This window comes from Pelodiscus sinensis, chromosome 6, assembly GCF_049634645.1.
Source record: "Pelodiscus sinensis isolate JC-2024 chromosome 6, ASM4963464v1, whole genome shotgun sequence".
NCBI classification, from domain to species: Eukaryota; Metazoa; Chordata; order Testudines; family Trionychidae; genus Pelodiscus; species Pelodiscus sinensis.
The window spans coordinates 42,783,425-42,801,380 of NC_134716.1; the positions used below are offsets into that span (position 1 = coordinate 42,783,425).

Here is a 17,956-nt window from a genome sequence, read left to right on the forward strand (position 1 = left end):
TACATATAGCTTGCCCAAGTGTTAAGTAGGATGGCATGGACTGTGATAACTTTGCATGTGATTATAAAGGTGGATACAAGCTGCTGTAACTAGTAGTAATAAGATTAAATTAAAGAAAAATTAGAAAAAACATCTCCTATGAGGGAATTTGTGGAAATGAAACTCAGTGATGAATTTTGAGTGTCTTAAACATTCTCTGAGCATGGGGTTATATGGAGTTACACTTAGTGGGGAATGAGCTGTCATTCCATTTTCCCAGCTCTTTATAATCACTTGAATTCTCAAGGAAAGGGCCTGGTATGTTAACTCTGGGTTTCCTGGTATAGTAAAAAGTCTGTGCTAAAGATGGTAAAATAGGTTCGATAGAGACAAGCAAACAGGGTTTCCACTGGCTTATCTGTCCCCCAAAAAAACCTTTTAAATGGTGCTCTCTCATGGGAGATGGTCATGGAAAAGATAATACAGCCCAAAGCAATGTTCTGGACTAGTGAGGTGCATATAAGGCTATGAAACAATATCCCAAGAGATGCCTCAACATTTCAGATATTTAAAATAAACTAGACAAATGTCAGAGAGAGATTTTCTACATTGGCCAAGAATGGGCTAGATATCCTAATGATTCCCCTCTCTCTGATTTCTAATCCCCAAAATATTTTACAGTATGTCTAAATTAAAGTTTTTAAAAGTCCGAGTAATAGAAATGTAAAGTAGTAATCTTTTATATGAAAACAAAGTCAATCACATGGAAATTCAAAGCTTATACTGACCAGTCTACCATAGAGTAGCTGTGCCAAGAATTTGAGCTAAGGTGTTCAATTTCTTGTCTCTAAGATTTCTTACTATATATTCAATAAATGGACAGAAATAGAACACTCTAGAAAACTGTCAGAACAAAGAAAACATCAGTGAGGTAAATGATTTTGTACAATTTTAATGTTGACTCAATCACTGTATTGTAAAAACAAAGTATATATTGGTTCAAAACTTTTTATGAAGAACTTCTGTCTTTTATTGCTACAGATGTTGATGCATTTTAATTTTTCTCTCTTTCATAGGTATTTGCATATTTTCCAGTGAGAAGACCTTTTGTTTTCCATAAGAAGGCTATTATCCAGCATGTTAATGGGCTTCCAGCTATTAAGATGTAATGATATACCTTGAATATCTAACTATAAATTTGAAAAATCTTGATGAGCAATCTCAAAGGAATACTTAGAATGCCCTCCTAGTAAATTGGCTCATTTTCTTGTAATTTACTAGAAGTGCTGATATGAGAGCAGTTGTAATGTAAAAAGTACATTAATCCCTGGAGTTACATTGTATATATTAAATTATTACTCTCAAAGTATAAAACATACTAAGCCATTTAGCCTTCATTCATACTTGTTACTGAGAATCACTGTAGAAAAATAATTGCCAAGAAATTAGGAATTAAATGTTCAGCATCTTTAAAAACAAGATATTCTGTAATAAAGTCAGTTTGATCTTGCATAACAATTTACCTTTTTCAAAGGGTTGCCAGTGAAAAGAAAGTGTCATTAATGAGGCTTTATCATTAAAGATCATTTCCTTCAGTTAACAAATTAATATTTTGAGTAATCTGTTCACTTGGCTATCTTTTATGATTGTCATATAGATTAGTTTGCCTGCTGTTCTATCTGCCAAATCCTGAAATCTTTTCTTGAGCAGTATGCTCATTATCTCTGTATAAACAAATGAATTCAATATTTGACCATAGAACTTCTAATAATAAAAATAACTCTGCTGTAGTTATCTTCTAGATATGTACATTTCAGAACACTTGTTTAAAATGTTCTTTGTTTTCCCCTCTGCAGAGTAAGAGAGAAGTGGTGGAACTGCAATTCACTACACTAACTTATATTAACCACCAGTTATTTATGCCACTTGGAGGCTGAAACTCCTGGAAACATGTTGTGTAAGAAATGACAGGGAATTTGCAAAGCGGTTGCCTAGCAAATTGGAGTATGGAGACAATGTTAGATCCCGCTAAAGATGACCTGCCCCTAATGGCCAACACATGCCACATGCTCGTAAAACATTATGTATTGGACTTAGATGTGGATTTTAAAAGCCAAGTTATTGAAGGCACCATAGTTCTCTTTTTTGAGCCTGGGAGCAAATCCAAAAAAGGAGACAGTGCTTTGGAAGGAACCTGCCTTTCACAGTCAGATGAAACATGCAAAATTAGGGCTTCTGAACCCTGTCACATTCCTGTGACAAATGTAAGTGCCCGCTCATCTAAAACAGGATATAATGATTTTGCTGTCTGTGCTAAAGGTGAAAAAGATACTTCTGATAAAAATGGTAACCATAGCAACGGGGAACAGGCTTCTGGGATTTCTAGTTCAAAGAACTGCTGTGACATAGAGAATCATGGGAGTGAAGATTTTTTACTGGTATTGGACTGCTGTGATTTATCTGTGTTAAAGGTCGAGGAGGTAGATGTTGCTGCTGTGCCAGGTATTGAAAAATTCACAAGGTCTGCTAAGCTAACTGATGCTTCTGAAGAGCTGAGAAATCTTAGGAATCAGATTGTACATGAACTTGTGACATTACCTGCAGATCGTTGGAGAGAACAGCTATACTATTATACCCGCTGCAGCCAGGCACCTGGTTGTGGAGAGCTTCTGTTTTCCACTGGCACTTGGAGCTTGGAGATAAGGAAAGCAGAGATTAAAGCTCCAAGAGAATTTCCTCATGCAATAAGGATATGGTACAAAACAAAACCACAAGGAAGATCAGTTACATGGACCACAGACCAGAGTAGCAGGTATGTAACTGTTCGCTCCACAGCTGTACACGTGTTAATTTTATATAAAGAAGAAGAATTCAGAGTGATGCATTAAAAGGGAGTAACTCTGCAAAGAAAATAAACATTCATTTTCACTGCTTTCTTTTTATCCTTAGTCTGCATTCTACCAGATCACAGTAAAGCAGGTAAACTCAAGGGCAGACAAAATCCTAACAGGATTACATTTCTAAAGCTTGGATCAAATAATTGCTTTTATTTAGTTTGCATATTCAGGATTGGAAGTAGTAGATAATGTTGCATGTCAGGTAAAGGTATATAAATTGTGAGAGGGCAGAAGGGTTAAAGTAGTAGTGGGGGAAGAGAATGTATAAATGACAAATATTTTCACTTTAATATTCTGCATTTTCCCCCTTCCTTGCAAAAGGAACTGAACCTATAAAATAACCATTTGTATTTGTAATAATGAAAAGAATTTCTCACAAGCTAGCTTTTTGTCATTTATTAAAGTTGTGCTAAGTTTATAGTTAGAATATTTTCTAGCTTAGTCTCTCTTAACCAGCTTTTCAAATCTCCTTTATGTGTAATGTAAAATACATTGCTGATCTGAGTGGAGATTATTATTATATTGCATTGTAAATGTATATGATGATGTACAGAGCACTTAAAGTTAGGTTTACAATCACATGAACTGTAATCTTCATTGAATGATATTTAAAATTAGATTTTGATAGTGTATTGAATTCTTTAATGGAGATAGTTGAGAAATAGCAACTTGGTACTTGATGGTACTTGTGCTGTAACATCAAGTTTGAGGGTCAGCGGGAACCAGTAAACCAATGTCACTCCACAAAACAGAGACTGAGTTGTCATTCTATCTCAGTCACTCTAAGGGAAATTGAATCACTTCAATGAAGTCAGAATTTGGCACTCTAAGGGTATGTCTACACTGCACAGCTATTTCGGGGTACTGGAAGTACGCCATGTCTGCACAAGCCGCCCATTATTTCAAACTATTTTTTTAAATAATGGGCACGTTATTTCAGCAACCCAGTAACCCTTGTTCTATGAGGGTTAAGGGATGTCTCAAAATAGCACCTTATTTCAATATTTGAGTGTAGGCGCGCCAAATTTCAAAATAAGCTATTTCAAAATAGATTCGAAATAAGATGCTGTGTAGACACATCCTAATTGTGCTTAAAACAGCTGGACAATTTTAATAATTAACCTCTTCTCAACCTTTAAGGAAAGTGTGTCTTTGCCATATTCGTTACTAAACAGTAGATATTTTTGGTTCTGAAAGAATGTTCATTTAATGTGACTTCTTTATTCAGTGAGATCCTGCATTTTTTACCATTGTACTGAGTGAAGTACCAGGAGAGTGAGTTACTAATAATCATACAAATGTGTCAGTGGCACTTTATCTTTCATTTTAGCTTTTGTAAGTTTCTGGATACCAGCTAGCATTAGACTTTTTACGACTTTTTTTTGTTGTTATTCCAGGTTAATGTTTTAAATATTTGTGAAATTTTTATTTATTAAATTACTAAGGGCATGTCTACTATTTCAAAATTAGTAAAATTGACTTTATTCACAAATTAACAAAATCAAAATAGCGTGTCCCTACTATGGGGAAGCACCAAAATTAGTTAGAATTAGTCCAAAATAGAGTGTCCTCATTGAATGGAGCCTGCCACAGACTTAGAGCTCCTGGAAGCAGTCTGGGGAGGGCACCAGGAGATGGATACTTCCTATGGCTGTTTGGTCAGGCAAGCTGTGATGTGTGTTTTCAGGGGCTCCTATCTACGACCATGTCTCATAAGCCACTTCTCCACTACCTCTCCCTTCGCGGGACACAAAAGTGATGTAGTGGGTATGTGCCACTTTGTGTCTGGTTGTCCTTGTGGACGCCACAGCTCTCATAGCATGGAGCCAGAGCTGCTATAAAGCAGTGCCAGGCTCTCGGGCCTCATGCTGTCATTGCACAGTACTTTGAGACTTGCTCACATGTTGCTCCAGCAGGATGAGGACAAGGACCTGCAGGACAAACCCCAGCATGGACTGCAGACCATTCTTACTCAGGTCCTGGCGCTCCTGCTGCTGCGCATGCCCTCAATCCCCTGGACGCTGCAAAATGCCACTTCTGGTGATGGGAGACAAGCTTGTACTGGTGGGATCACATTGACCTACAGGTAGGGAATGATCAGCAATGGCTAAAGAATTTCTGTATGCACAAGACCACCTTTCTGGAACTCCACAAGTGGCTCGCCTCTGCCCTTAGGTGACAGGACACCCATATGCAACCCACAGTCGCCATTCAGAAGTGCATGGCCATCGCCCTCTGGAGGCTCACCACACTGGACATCTACTGCTCCATTGGGAACCAGTTTGATGCATGGAAATGCACAGTTGGGGTCTTGCTCCTGCAGGTAGCCAAGACCATCAACTATATTCTGCTACGAAGGGTTGTCGCTCTGATCAATGTGGACTGCATCATGGATGGCTTTGCCGCCATGGGCTTCTCAACTGTGGGGGTGGAGGGGGGGAAGCATAGACAGCATTCATATCCTCATCCTGGCCCCCGACCACCATGCCTCAGACTTTATCAACAGGAAGTATACTTCTCCATGGTGCTGCAGGCCCTTGTGGATCACAAGGGATGCTTCACCAACATCAGTGTCGGATGGTCAGGAAAGACGCACAATGCCCGCATCTTCTGGAATTCCTACCTGTTCTGAAAGATGCATGCAAGCATTTTTTCCCCCGACCTCACTATCAGGAGTCGGGGCGGTGGACATGCCCATTTTCATCCTGGGCAACACAGTCTACCCTTTGCTCACCTGCCTCATGAAGTCCTACAAGGGCAGCCTGGATCCTAGCAAGGAACAGTTTAATGCCAGGCTGAGAAGCTGCTACATAGTTGTTGAATGTGCATTCTGCTGTTTAAAGGGGATGTTCAGGAGACTCCTCACTTGCCTGGACCTCAGTGAGCGCAACATCACCTTCATGGAAGAGGCCTGCTGTGTGCTTCACAACCTTTACTAAAGCAAGGGGGAGATTTTTCTCCCGGGGCCTGGGGGTGGTGGCTGAGTCTGAACATCTAGTCAAGGAATTTGAGCAGCCGGACACCAGTGCCATATGGAGAGCACATCAAAGAGCTGTGCTCATCAGAGAGGCCTTGAGAGAGAGTTTCATGCAAGGCCAGTTGTGAGACTTTCCTTCTGTGCCTCCACAAAAGGGGCCCCTGCATTCCCTGTGTGTGCCTTTCATTCTTATTCGAGTAGTGTCCCTGTGGGTGATCCACTGAGGTATCGGGCTCGTCCCGGTGCCGCAGTCTGGAGATTTTTGCCTAGCAGTAGCCCCTGGAGGACTGTGCATGCGCAGAAGCCACCTCACGCCATTCGGGCCTTTTCTGCATCGCATGGTCCTTACCACCAGTTCTTCCTAATCGTCCATGATTACAGACAGAGTTGAGACGAGCTCCTACCTCTGCCTGAGGAGAAAATAGAGTTATTCGTATTTAGCTTCTTCTCGTCCCAGTTTAGACCCTACCTTATAGTTATAGTTAGAGTTACAGTTCTAGTTAGTTTAAATTTTTTTTTTGTTATTGTATATAGTTTCCCGCTACTCTGCAGATAGCTTAACCTGTGGACGTCTTTCTTCCAACATGCCTGGCTCTCTGGGTTTTAAGAAATGTGCATCATGTGGAGACGCCATGCCAGCATCTGACGGCCATTCCAGATGCATACGGTGTCTCAGGGAAGGCCACATACCACAGAAGTGTGGTCACTGCTCCAAACTAACTGCCCGGGACAGGGAGATGCGGCTTAAAATGCCGCTTTTCAACAAAGCGCTTCAGCCGCCATCTAAGGAACAGCAGATGGACGCTCCAGCCTGTAAGTCCCATGAGGAAAAGGGCTCCGCTCTGCTTTGGAGTGTAAGTGAGGGAGATGCACCGGGCACTTCAGGCCTGCCACCAAAGCATCCCGCGGGGAAGCCTTCCAAGGCCTGTAGTACTCCCTACCCCTGCGATCTCCTCTGTATCGGAGCTGGTGTCGCACGTGCCGCCCTGCCTTGAGTCGGCTCTGGCGACGACACCACGACACCAGTCGGTACCAAGAGCAGCTCTGAGACCCAGGCCAGCACCGTCAACGGCACCGAGAGCCGAGCCGGCACCGAGGGCTGGGCGGCACCGAGGGCAGCGGAGAGATCCAAGCAGGCGCTGAGGGCTGAGGTGGCACTGAGACCATTGAGAGCTGAACCGGTGCCAAGAGCCAAACTGGTGCCAAGAGTGGACACGGCGCCGAGAGTTGAAGCTGCGCCGACAGACTAGTGATAGGAGTTATTTTACTCGGCACCAGAGCCTGTCACTGCATCGCCCGGACCATCACATGTGCACCTGGCGCCTGCATCCCCAGTGCTCAGATCACCATCTATGCACCGGGGAATGTCAGACTTGGGCTTCGTGTTATCCGCACCGGCTAGTCCAACACCCACAGCTCTTCCTCCTCCATCAAAAGCCACCTTACCAACCAAGGCACAGAGGAAGGCTCTCCATGTACACCATCGCTCAGCCCCAATAGGGCTTTTTTCTCCCCTGAGCCTTCTCCTTCACCTCATCGTAGACTAGACAGGCGTGATCATAGGCGCTACAAATCGCCACCTCGGAGCTACTGGAGATCTCTGCGGAGATCCCATACACCTTCATGGTACCATTGTTCATAGCGCTCTCATTCTCCGTCACATTACACAATACGATCGGGGCCTCCGGTGTCTCCGCCTCGCTCACGCTATTCTCATTATGGGGATGCAAGTCCTTACTCTCCACGATGCTCCCCACACCATCACCATAATAGTCGTTATACCTACTACTACCGGGACCGCCCACGCTCCTACAGTGCAGCTTGTTCACCGTCGGTATCACCAGAGCGGCCTCAATCACATTTGCCGCATCTTCCTACTCAGGAAATTCTTCCTCCAGGGGAAGCTCCCCCAACACCCACGAGTGATGCCCCATCAACTTCCACCCAGCACAAGAGGGATGATAATCACTCTCCTGTCTGCGAGGAGCAGCGGATGGATTCCCCTACTGATTAGTTGTCCTCTTCACCGGATGATGCAGTCTTCCCAGGCGACTCTTCTCCAGTGGACGATTACAAACAATTTCAAGAACTGTTTAAAAGAGTGGCCCACTCTCAGAACTTATGCACCTCAGACGTGCCACAAAACCAACACGCACTTCTGAGGAATTTACAGCATTCAAGCAAACCGAAGTTGGCCCTTCCCTTTGATGAAGCCATCTTAGAAATATCTAATGACATATGGCAAATTCCAGCTTCTGTGCCCCCAACAAACAAGCGCACCGATAAGAAGTACTTTGTTGATGCTAAGGATGCAGAATTCCTGTTCACAAATCCTCAACCCAACTCCATTGTTATGGATGCAGCATAACAAAAGTCAAAAACAGCGCACAGCAGGAGCGCAGAGCAGGATAAGGAAGCAAAGCGGCTAGACCTGCTGGGTAGAAAAGTTTACTCTTCAGCCACAGCACTGAACGAAGGGGACTGGTTCGCATCTCTCGACCTCCAGGACACGTATTTCCACGTGACTGTGCACCCAGCCCACAGGAGGTTCCTCCATTTCACACTGGGCGATGATCTTTATCAATACACAGTGCTACTGTTGGGCCTTTCGGCAGCGCCGAGAACGTTTTCCAAAACTCTGGCAGTTGTTGCTGCCTACCTACGACAGGCTGGCATCACAATTTTTCCTTACCTGGATGACTGCCTCTTAAAGGCTCCTACTGCACACGAGGCACTAACGGCAGTCAATATAGCCAGGGACATATTCGAAGATCTAGGCCTCATTGTCAACATACCAAAGTCTTCTCTGACCCTGTCCCAGTCGCTCGAGTTCATTGGAGCGAGACTGGACTCCAACACTGCTACTTGTGTGCCTCCCTCTCGACAGGTTTCAGATTATCCAAGACCTAGGGAATATCCTGCTCACCATCCCCAAGACGACCATACTCATGTGCCTGAAACTCCTGGGGCATATGGCGGTCGCCACCTACATTGTCCCCCATGCACGACTTCATTTAAGGTGCCTTCAGCATTGGGTACTCACAATTTACAAGCCAGGCATTCACAGTACTCACAAACTTGTGGTTCTCCCTGGACACGTGAGAGATTCCCTGGTGTGGTGGCTCAATCCGAGCAACACATTAGCTGGCGTACCATTTCATGCCCAGAGACCATCCGTCCAAATCACTACAGACGCATCCCTCCTTGGGTAGGGTGCTCATATGCGGCATCACCAAGTTCAGGGATTGTGGTTGCATCACGAGTCCCTCCTCCATATAAACCTTCTGGAGTTGCGGACGGTGTTCAATGCCTGCAAACATTTCATGCAAGAGATCTGGGGAGCCACGGTGCAAATTCTCTCCGACAATATCTGCACGGTCTATTATATCAACCGGCAAGGCGGTGCCAGATCCCAATCCCTCTGTGAGGAATCCATTCACCTGTGGAATTGAGCTATCCACCATGGGATTACTTTGAAACCTGGGGATACCCCACCATAGACCTTTTCACTACTCGACGCAACAAGAAATGCTGTCTTTACTGCTCAAGGGGAGGCATAGGGACCACCTCTCAGGGGAATGCTTTCCTTATCGATTGGGGAACGCATGGTCTCCTGTACGCTTTCCCTCCGATCCCGCTTATTCCACAGGTCCTAGAGAAGATAGCCACGGATCGAGCGACAGTTATACTCGTAGCACCCTTCTGGCCCTATCAGACATAGTTGACCCAGCTGATGCGCATGTCGGCATCTCAACCACGGCAACTACCACAGTATCACAACTTGCTGTCACAACAACACAGGTCACTCCTTCACCCGCACATCGATTGATTGCACCTGACGGCTTGGCTCCTGTCTGGCTCCAAGGCCCGGAGTTAGCATGCTCTCAGGCAGTCAAGGAGGTCCTGACACATACTAGGCATCAAGCCACACAGAAATCCTACCTGTATAAGTGGTGTCGCTTTCAGTCTTGGTGTGAGGCAAATAACATTGATCCTCTTTCGGCATCCATTCAACGCATTCTGGATTATATTCTTCGCCTAAAGTCGGGAAACCTGGCAGTGTCTTCACTCCAGGTCCACTTGGCTGCAATTTCTGCCTTCCGTCCACTGTTCTTCAGTCTTTGCTTATCCACTCATCAAAAAGTTTCTGAAGGGCATTGCGAACCTCTACCCTCCACGCAAACTGCTCTCGGAACCTTGGGACCTAGGCCTCGTCCTGGACACCCTCACTCGACCGCCCTTTGAGTCGCTACTAGCGACTTGCGATTTGTGAATTCTCACCATGAAAGTGACTTTTCGGCTCACCATCACTTCCACCCATCGCGTGAGCGAGCTGGCAGCTCTGTCTGCTGATCCTCCTTATACATTATTCATCAAAGGGGGAGTGACGTTATGCAGTCAGCCCGCATTTCTACCAAAGGTTAATTCGCCGTTCCACATCAATGAACCCATCACTCTACTTACCTTCTGCCCGAAACCGCACTCCACTGCAGAGGATACACATCTACACATGCTAGACATCAGATGGGCTCTCACCTTTTACCTGGATAGGACGTGCCCTTTTTGAAAATCACAGTGTCTCTCGCTGTCAGTGGCAGACCATTCCAAGGGCCAACAGCTGTCCTCACATTACATCTCGTCTCACATTGTAGCCTGCATCACTCACTGTTACTCTCTGCGTAACAAACTGTTCTTCTTCGAGGATGTTCCGGCGGGTGCTCCACTGTTGGTGCTGGGCTTGCCCCGGCACCACAGAATGGAGAACTTTCTGGAAGCAGTATTCAGCCAGACCGTGCATGCGCTGTTGTGGCTCGCGGTGTTCGCACTCTTTTCTGTGAGTGCGTGGTCCAGCCCCCACCAGTTCTTCTTGACCTCCTCAGGCTGCAGCGGAAAGGGACTTTGCTCTCTTCAGTCGAGCTCCTTGTTGTGAGACGGTTCTATAGTTGTATCTCTTTACATGTTTACTCGTTTTTACCTCCTTCATTACCCCCATTATCTCTAAAAAAAACAAAAAACTTGCTAGTGGTTTTTTCCCCATCGTTAGCTTTTGCCCGCCCCCTTCTTGTTCGTTCTCAGTGTACATAGTTAACTACTTTTCAAAACAAAAACAAAAAAAAGAGGAAAGAAGAGACAAAAAGAACAAATATCATAATGTTGTCCTCACGAAAAGTGCCATGAGGCAATGCCGGCTTTGGATGGCCATTCCTATTGCATCAGATGTTTAGGAGAACCTCATGTAACCCAGAAGTGCCCTCACTGCACTAAATTAACCTCCCAGGCACGGAGGACAGAGAAAGGTGGCTCAAAATTTTCCTTTTTGATAGGGCCCTACAGCCACAGAGTCCTGCCTCCGCTTCACAGAAGCAGTCTTCAAAGCGGAAAGCTTTGTCCCCGACGGCAGCTTCTACCAAGAAAATGAGACCTTCCCTTACAAGGTCTCTGCCAGCTGTCTCCCATAGCTGCGTCAGCTGGGGGATAAGCCCGGCACATCCAGTGTATCCATTTTGCGCCCCAAAACAACAGCACTGAAAACGAAAGTCACTGGACTCCCGGAGCCGCCCACAGGACCGCAGTCTATGCCAGCTCCGCAGGCACTGAATCCTCCAGCACCGAAACCCCATACGGCGCCAAGAGTGGCCTCGGCACCGACTGCATTGGGTGGGCGGTGAGGAGGCGGCACCAAAGTCTACGGCCCCGAGCATGCCACCCATGCAGCCCACACCATCAACAACAGCACCAGGCAAACCAGCGCTGAATATAACGGCATCGCACGCGGCACCGATCACAGCGGCACCATTCCAGTCTGGTATTGGCACCGAGCACCCAGGCCCCATAACGCCACTGCACCGCAGTCACTCTCGATCCCTCATCTTCTCGCCGGCACCGTCTCCATCCCTGCTGGAACCGAGTTCTCCAGACTACCACAGAAGCCCTCCTGTATCCTATTGTACACAAAGGTTACCATCGCCGTTACTGTCTCCATTTCCTGACCATGGCAGGTACCATTATAAGGACCGTTCTCCTTCTCCTGCGCCCTCTAGAGATTCTTACAATCACTCTCGCTCTCCTTGCTCCCCACGCCTTCACTATTGGCACCACCCTAGACAGTATTATCCTGAGAGATGTTCACCGCTAGAGAAACTGTACCACCGAGATGAACCCTATTCACGAGATTCTCGCAGCAGGTATTCATACCACTATAGATCTCATTCTCTTCCTCGGTCTGCTTACGACTACGGTTCGTCCAGGCATTTGACAACTCCTGCTCCTCTCACTCCTCCAGACAGAGCTAAACTACCTCCTCAACTTATATCTGAATCTAATCATACACCTCCTGAAAACCAGCCATCAGAGGTGTCTCCAGCTGAGTCTTCCCTGCCAGATGAAGCAGTCATCCCAGGTAAAGTCTCCCTGCCAGACGATCTTCGCCAGTTCCAGGAACTCTTCAAGCGAGTTGCAGTTAACGTAGGAGATACTGTTAGAAGAGGTCAAGGAAAAACAACATAGGCTGTTCAAAAACCTGCAACCACAGCATAGGGCGAGGATGGCTATTTCTTTGGACAAAGCCATCTTGGAGGTTGCCGAAGAGATCTGGCATACTCTGGCATCTGCTCTTCCGACCAATAAGAAGGCCGACAGGAAATATTTCATTCCACTGAAGGGGATGGAATTCCTCTTTACCCATCCTCAACCCAACTCCTTGTTGGTGGATGCGGTCCAACATAGGTCTAAGGCCCCTCATTTTAAACAGCTTGGCGTGGACAGAGAGATGAAGAAGCTGGACCTTTTCAGCAAAAAGGTTTACACTTCTGCAACTCTGTTGCTCAGAATTGCGAATTACACAGCCCATCTCTCCAAACACATTTTCGATACCTTTTCACAACTAACCCTGCTGATGGACCATCTACCGGATTCGAAGAAACCCATACTGAAGTCTGTGATTCAGGAGGGTTATACATCGGGCAGAACGTCCCTTAATATGGCTATGGACGTGGCAGACACGGCGGCTCAATCTACGGCCACGGCTGTAGTAATGCAAAGAGCCTCCTATCTCCAAGCGGCCGCAGTTCCCAAGGAGCTACAAACTAAAGTTGAGGACCTGCTCTTTGATAGGGACAACCTATTTGCAGAAAAAACTGACACGGTCTTGCACTCTTCTAAGGACTCATGTACAACCTTGTGTACACTAGGAATGTACACTCCTCCTTTTAGAAAATGTCACTATACTCCATATCAGCAGAGATATGATTACCCCTATGCTCATCATCAGTGGCAACAACAATAACAGCAGCCACAGAGGACCTTTGATTCTCAGCACCCACGCCAGAGGCCCCAGAGGCAGCGGAATGGTAGTAACCACACCCAGACTGCACCCAGTGCCAAGCAACAAGTTTGATGCATGGGTAGAGGGCACGCAACCAGTCCAGTGCAGCTACAAGACACAACCCATCTATGTCTTCGATCATCACCTGAAACCCTTCTTCCAACAATGGGCCAAGATTACAGCAGACAGATGGGTCTTAGAAATTATTCAGACAGAATACACCATCCCTCTCAAATCCACCCGCCACACTCCTCCTACCTTGTCCCTTTTCAGGGACCCCTCACATGAGGTCCTCCTATGTCAAGAGGTCAATCATCTCCTCTCTCTAGGGGCCATAGAGCCGGTTCCCTACAATTTCAGGAACAGGGGGTTCTACTCCCATTATTTTCTAACTCAGAAAAAATCGGGAGGCTGGCGACCAATACTGGACCTGCGTTGTTTGAACAGATTTCTACGAAAACAAAGATTCAGAATGATCACACTAGCTGCCATTATTCCCGTGCTAGAACGCGATGACTGGTTTGCGGCCCTCGACCTTCAGGACACTTACTTTCATGTTTCCATCCACCCAGCCCACAGAAGGTTTCTCCAATTCGTTCTGGGCACAGACCATTACCAGTACAAATTTCTCCCCTTCGGCCTCTCTTCGGCTCCCTGGGTGTTTTCGAAAGTTTTGGCGGTGGTCACAGCCCACCTCCGAACACAAGGTGTGATTATCTTTCCATACCTCGACAATTGTCTCCTCAAGGCCCGCACTGCTCCTGAATTACTCAGTATGATTCGGGTCACCAAACCGGTCTTCCAGGCCTTAGGACACCTCATAAACGAGCAAAAGACTATTTTGCTCCCGACACAGGACCTAGAGTTCATAGGAGCCCACCTAGACTCAACTACAGCCAGGGTTTATCTGCCTCTACAGAGATTCCACGCCATTCAAGGCCTCATACAGATCATCAGAAGCAGCCCTATGATTCAAGTCATTATTTGCCTAAGACTCATGGGCCATATGGCCACCACAACCTATGTGGTGCACTACGCCAGACTACACTTCCATGCCCTACTGGCTCACACAGGTATATAGTCACATCAGGCACGACCTTCACAGGTCAGTCTCCCTACCTCAAGCCGTCCTCTAGTCCCTTAGTTGGTGGACAGCTCACGACAATCTTCTTTTAGGGGTGCCTTTTCAACAGCAACGGCCTCAATTCCACATCACAACAGATGCTTCCCTGCTAGGCTGAGGAGCTCACATGGGCACAATCTCAGCACTGGGTCAATGGTCCCCTTCGGAAACGCGTCTTCATATAAACCTTTTAGAACTGCGTGCGATATTCAATGCCTGCAAGTCCTTCCGTGAGATAATACAGAACACCACAGTCAAGATCCTCACAGACAATGTTACAGCCATGTACTACATAAACCATCAGGGCGGAGCTCATTCTCGCTCCCTGTGTACAGAATCTATCTGACTTTGGAATTGGTGCATTCTCCACAGCGTAACACCTACAGCATCTTACTTACCTGGGGCCACAAACATCACTGCCAAATTCCTGAGCAGGCATTTCGACACCAAGCACGAGTGGGAAATTCATGACGGGATCCTTCACACAATATTCCAACATTGGGGGACTCCTGAAGTGGACTTTTTCGCCAATTACCACAACAAAAAATGTTCCACCTACTCCTCCAGGGCGGGCATTGGGCCGGGATCCTTAGGCAATGCCTTTCTCCTCAATTGGAAAGGACCTCTCCTATATGCCTTTCCTCCAGTACCACTCATCCCAAAGGTGCTGCAGAAGGTGAGGTCAGACCGAGCCAAGATCATATTGATAGCCCCAGCCTGGGCTCGTCAACATTGGTTCCCCTTCCTTCACCGAATGTCACTACACATGCTGATTCACCTTCCAGCTCTTCCGGATCTCCACACTCAGAACCAGGGCCAGCTGCGTCATCCCCAGATCCACACCTTGAACATCACTGTGTGGTTCATAGTTGGCTAAATCCAGCTGAATCCTTGTGCTTGGCTTCAGTCAAACAAATTGACTGTAGATGACAGACAACAGTAGATGACAGACAACAAGAAAGACTTACCTGTACAAGTAGCATAGGTTTGCCTCCTCGTGTGTCACAAAGCAACAGCTTCCAGAGGCGGTCACTCTCTCTCTCTCATCTTGGATTACTTCCTACACCTGAAAGATACAAGACTATTGTTATCATCTCTCAGAGTACACTTGGCCGCAATATCGGCATTCCAGCTACCACTCAAGAGAACATCTATTTTCGCTCACCCTATCACGAAAAGGTTTCTCAAGAGCCTCGCAAATATGAGCCCACCCCGAAATCTGACCCTGCCTGTTTGGAACTTGGACACAGTTCTTGAGGCCCTGATGGGCCCACCATTTGAACCTCTAGCTTCTACACCGCTACAATTCTTAACTATGAAAACAGTATTTCTCCTCGCTATAACATCGGCACATAGGGTGGGAGAGATCTCAGCCCTAATGGCGACACCACCATATACTGTCTTTTACAAGGACGGAGTGATCCTGAGACTCCACCCGAAATTCATCCCCAAGATAGCATCAACCTTCCATGTCAACGAACCAGTCATCCTGCCAGTATTCTACCCAAAGCTACATTCTTCTGTAAGAGAAGTGGCCCTGCATAGACTCGACGCTCGTAGAGCCCTAGCCTTCTACATTGACTGGACTAAACCCTTCAGACAGGCTGATCATCTGATTGTGTCTCTCACCGACTGGTCTAAGAGACAATCACTATCTGCTCAATGTATTTCAAAACTCATAACAAATTGTATAAAGCAGTCTTATGCAGCAAAGTATATCCCACTTCCTGTTCCACCTTGGGCCCATTCTACCAGGGCCATGGTGGTGTTCACGGCTTTTCTTAAAGGGGTCCCTTTGAGAGACATATGTAGAGCGGCCACATGGTCCTCACACCAGACTTTTGCGAAGCACTACACCTTACTCCAGGGTGTGCAATCTGAGGGGGCACTCGTGACAGCGGTGCTCTCCATGGTGGAAAAATAGGGACTCCTCTTATCCCTCCTTTCATTGTGGCGACTATTGCTACTCAGTCACCAACAGTGGAGCAGCTGTGGGGACATCTTCAAAGAAGAAAGTGAAGTTACTCACCTCGGTGAGATAACTGTTGTTCTTCGAGATGGTGTTCCCGTGTGTGCTCCACTAACCACCCTCCTCTCTGCTTCGGAGTCCGCTTTCTATTCTCTCTTTCAGACTTCAAGGCGGCTTTGAGGAACTGGCAGGGGCTGGACTGCACAATCACAGAAAAGAGTGCCAACACCGTAAGCCACAATGGCGCATGCGCAGTCCGGCCGAATACTGCTTCCAGAAAGTTCTCCGTTCTGCGATGCTGGGGCAAGCCCAGCACCAACAGTGGAGCACCCATGGGGATACCATCTCAAAAAATGACAGTTATCTCACTGAGGTGAGTAACTTTGCTTTACCTTGCAGACCAAGAGCCCATTCCGCCAGAAGCATGGCTACCTCTATGGCCTTTCTTAGGGTCGTACCACTTCGCGACATATGCCGTGCTGCTACCTTGTCCTCTACATCGATCTTCGCCAGACACTACACCCTTGAGCGCATCCTAACTACAGATATAGCAGTGGCCCACGCAGTGCTCTTCTCGGAGCAGAAGCATAAAGCCAAAGCACAAAATGAACTCTGGTTTACTGCTTCATACTCACTTTCAGTGAAGCACCCACGGGGACACTACTTGAAGAAGAAGAAAGAATTACTCACCTGTGCAGTAACATCTGTTCTTCAAGATGTGTGTCCCCATGGGTGCTCCATGACCCATCCTCCTCCCTGCTTCGAAACTGTTGTTCTCTGTGTTTTTTTCAGATGTTCCGGCTAAGAGGAACTGGCAGGATGGACAACGTAATGCAGAAAAGGCACGAACAGCACGAGGTGGCCTCTGCGCATGCGCTGTCCTCCAGAGGCTACTGCTAGGCAAAAATCTCTGGACTGTGGCGCCGGGATGAGCTCATCATTTTCAGTGGAGCACCCACGGGGACACACATCTTGAAGAACAGATGTTACTGCACAGGCGAGTAACTCTTTCTTCCTCACCCCTCCGTTCTCCTGGCCTCCCTTCCCCCTGCCCCTGCCCCTGCCCCTGCCCCTGTCCAGCAAACAATAAAGATATCTTTGTTGCAAAAAACAGGACTCTTTATTGGGCGGACATAAAACAGGGAATCATAGAATCATAGAATAATAGGACTGGAAGGGACCTCGAGAGGTCATCGAGTCCAGCCCCCCACCCTCAAGGCAGGACCAAGCTCCGTCTACACCATCCCTGACAGATGTCTATCTAACCTGTTCTTAAATATCTCCAGAGAGGGAGATTCCACCACCTCCCTTGGCAATTTATTCCAATATTCGACAACCCTGACAGTTAGAAATTTTTTCCTAATGTCCAATCTAAACCTCCCCTGCTGCACTTTAAGCCCATTACTCCTTGTCCTGTCCTCAGTAACCAAGAGGAACAAATTTTCTCCTTCCTCCTTGTGACACCCTTTTAGATATTTGAAAACCGCTATCATGTCCCCCTTTAATCTTCTTTTTTCCAAACTAAACAAGCCCAGTTCATGAAGCCTGGCTTCATAGGTCATGTTCTCTAAACCTTTAATCATTCTTGTCGCTCTTCTCTGTACCCTTTCCAATTTCTCCACATCTTTCTTGAAATGTGGCGCCCAGAACTGGACACAGTACTCCAGCTGAGGCCTAACTAGTGCAG

General features: G+C 46.7%; 1 protein-coding gene across 9 annotated transcripts in view; it reads left to right on the forward strand.

The window, feature by feature from the left end:
- The window catches only part of AOPEP (aminopeptidase O (putative)), a 408,083-nt gene that overhangs the window by 61,617 nt on the left and 328,510 nt on the right, over positions 1 to 17,956 (forward strand). For 8 of the 9 annotated variants that reach the window (XR_001369118.3, XR_012904729.1, XM_075931804.1 and 5 more), the window contains 2 exons: positions 1,056 to 1,144; positions 1,836 to 2,791. Coding sequence is in view for 7 of the 9 variants with exons in the window: in XM_075931804.1 (XP_075787919.1) it covers positions 1,944 to 2,791 (848 nt within the window). In the remaining 2 variants the exon portion in view is untranslated. The remainder of the gene's footprint in view (positions 1 to 1,055; positions 1,145 to 1,835; positions 2,792 to 17,956) is intronic. The other variant, XM_025177850.2, reaches the window with a different exon arrangement.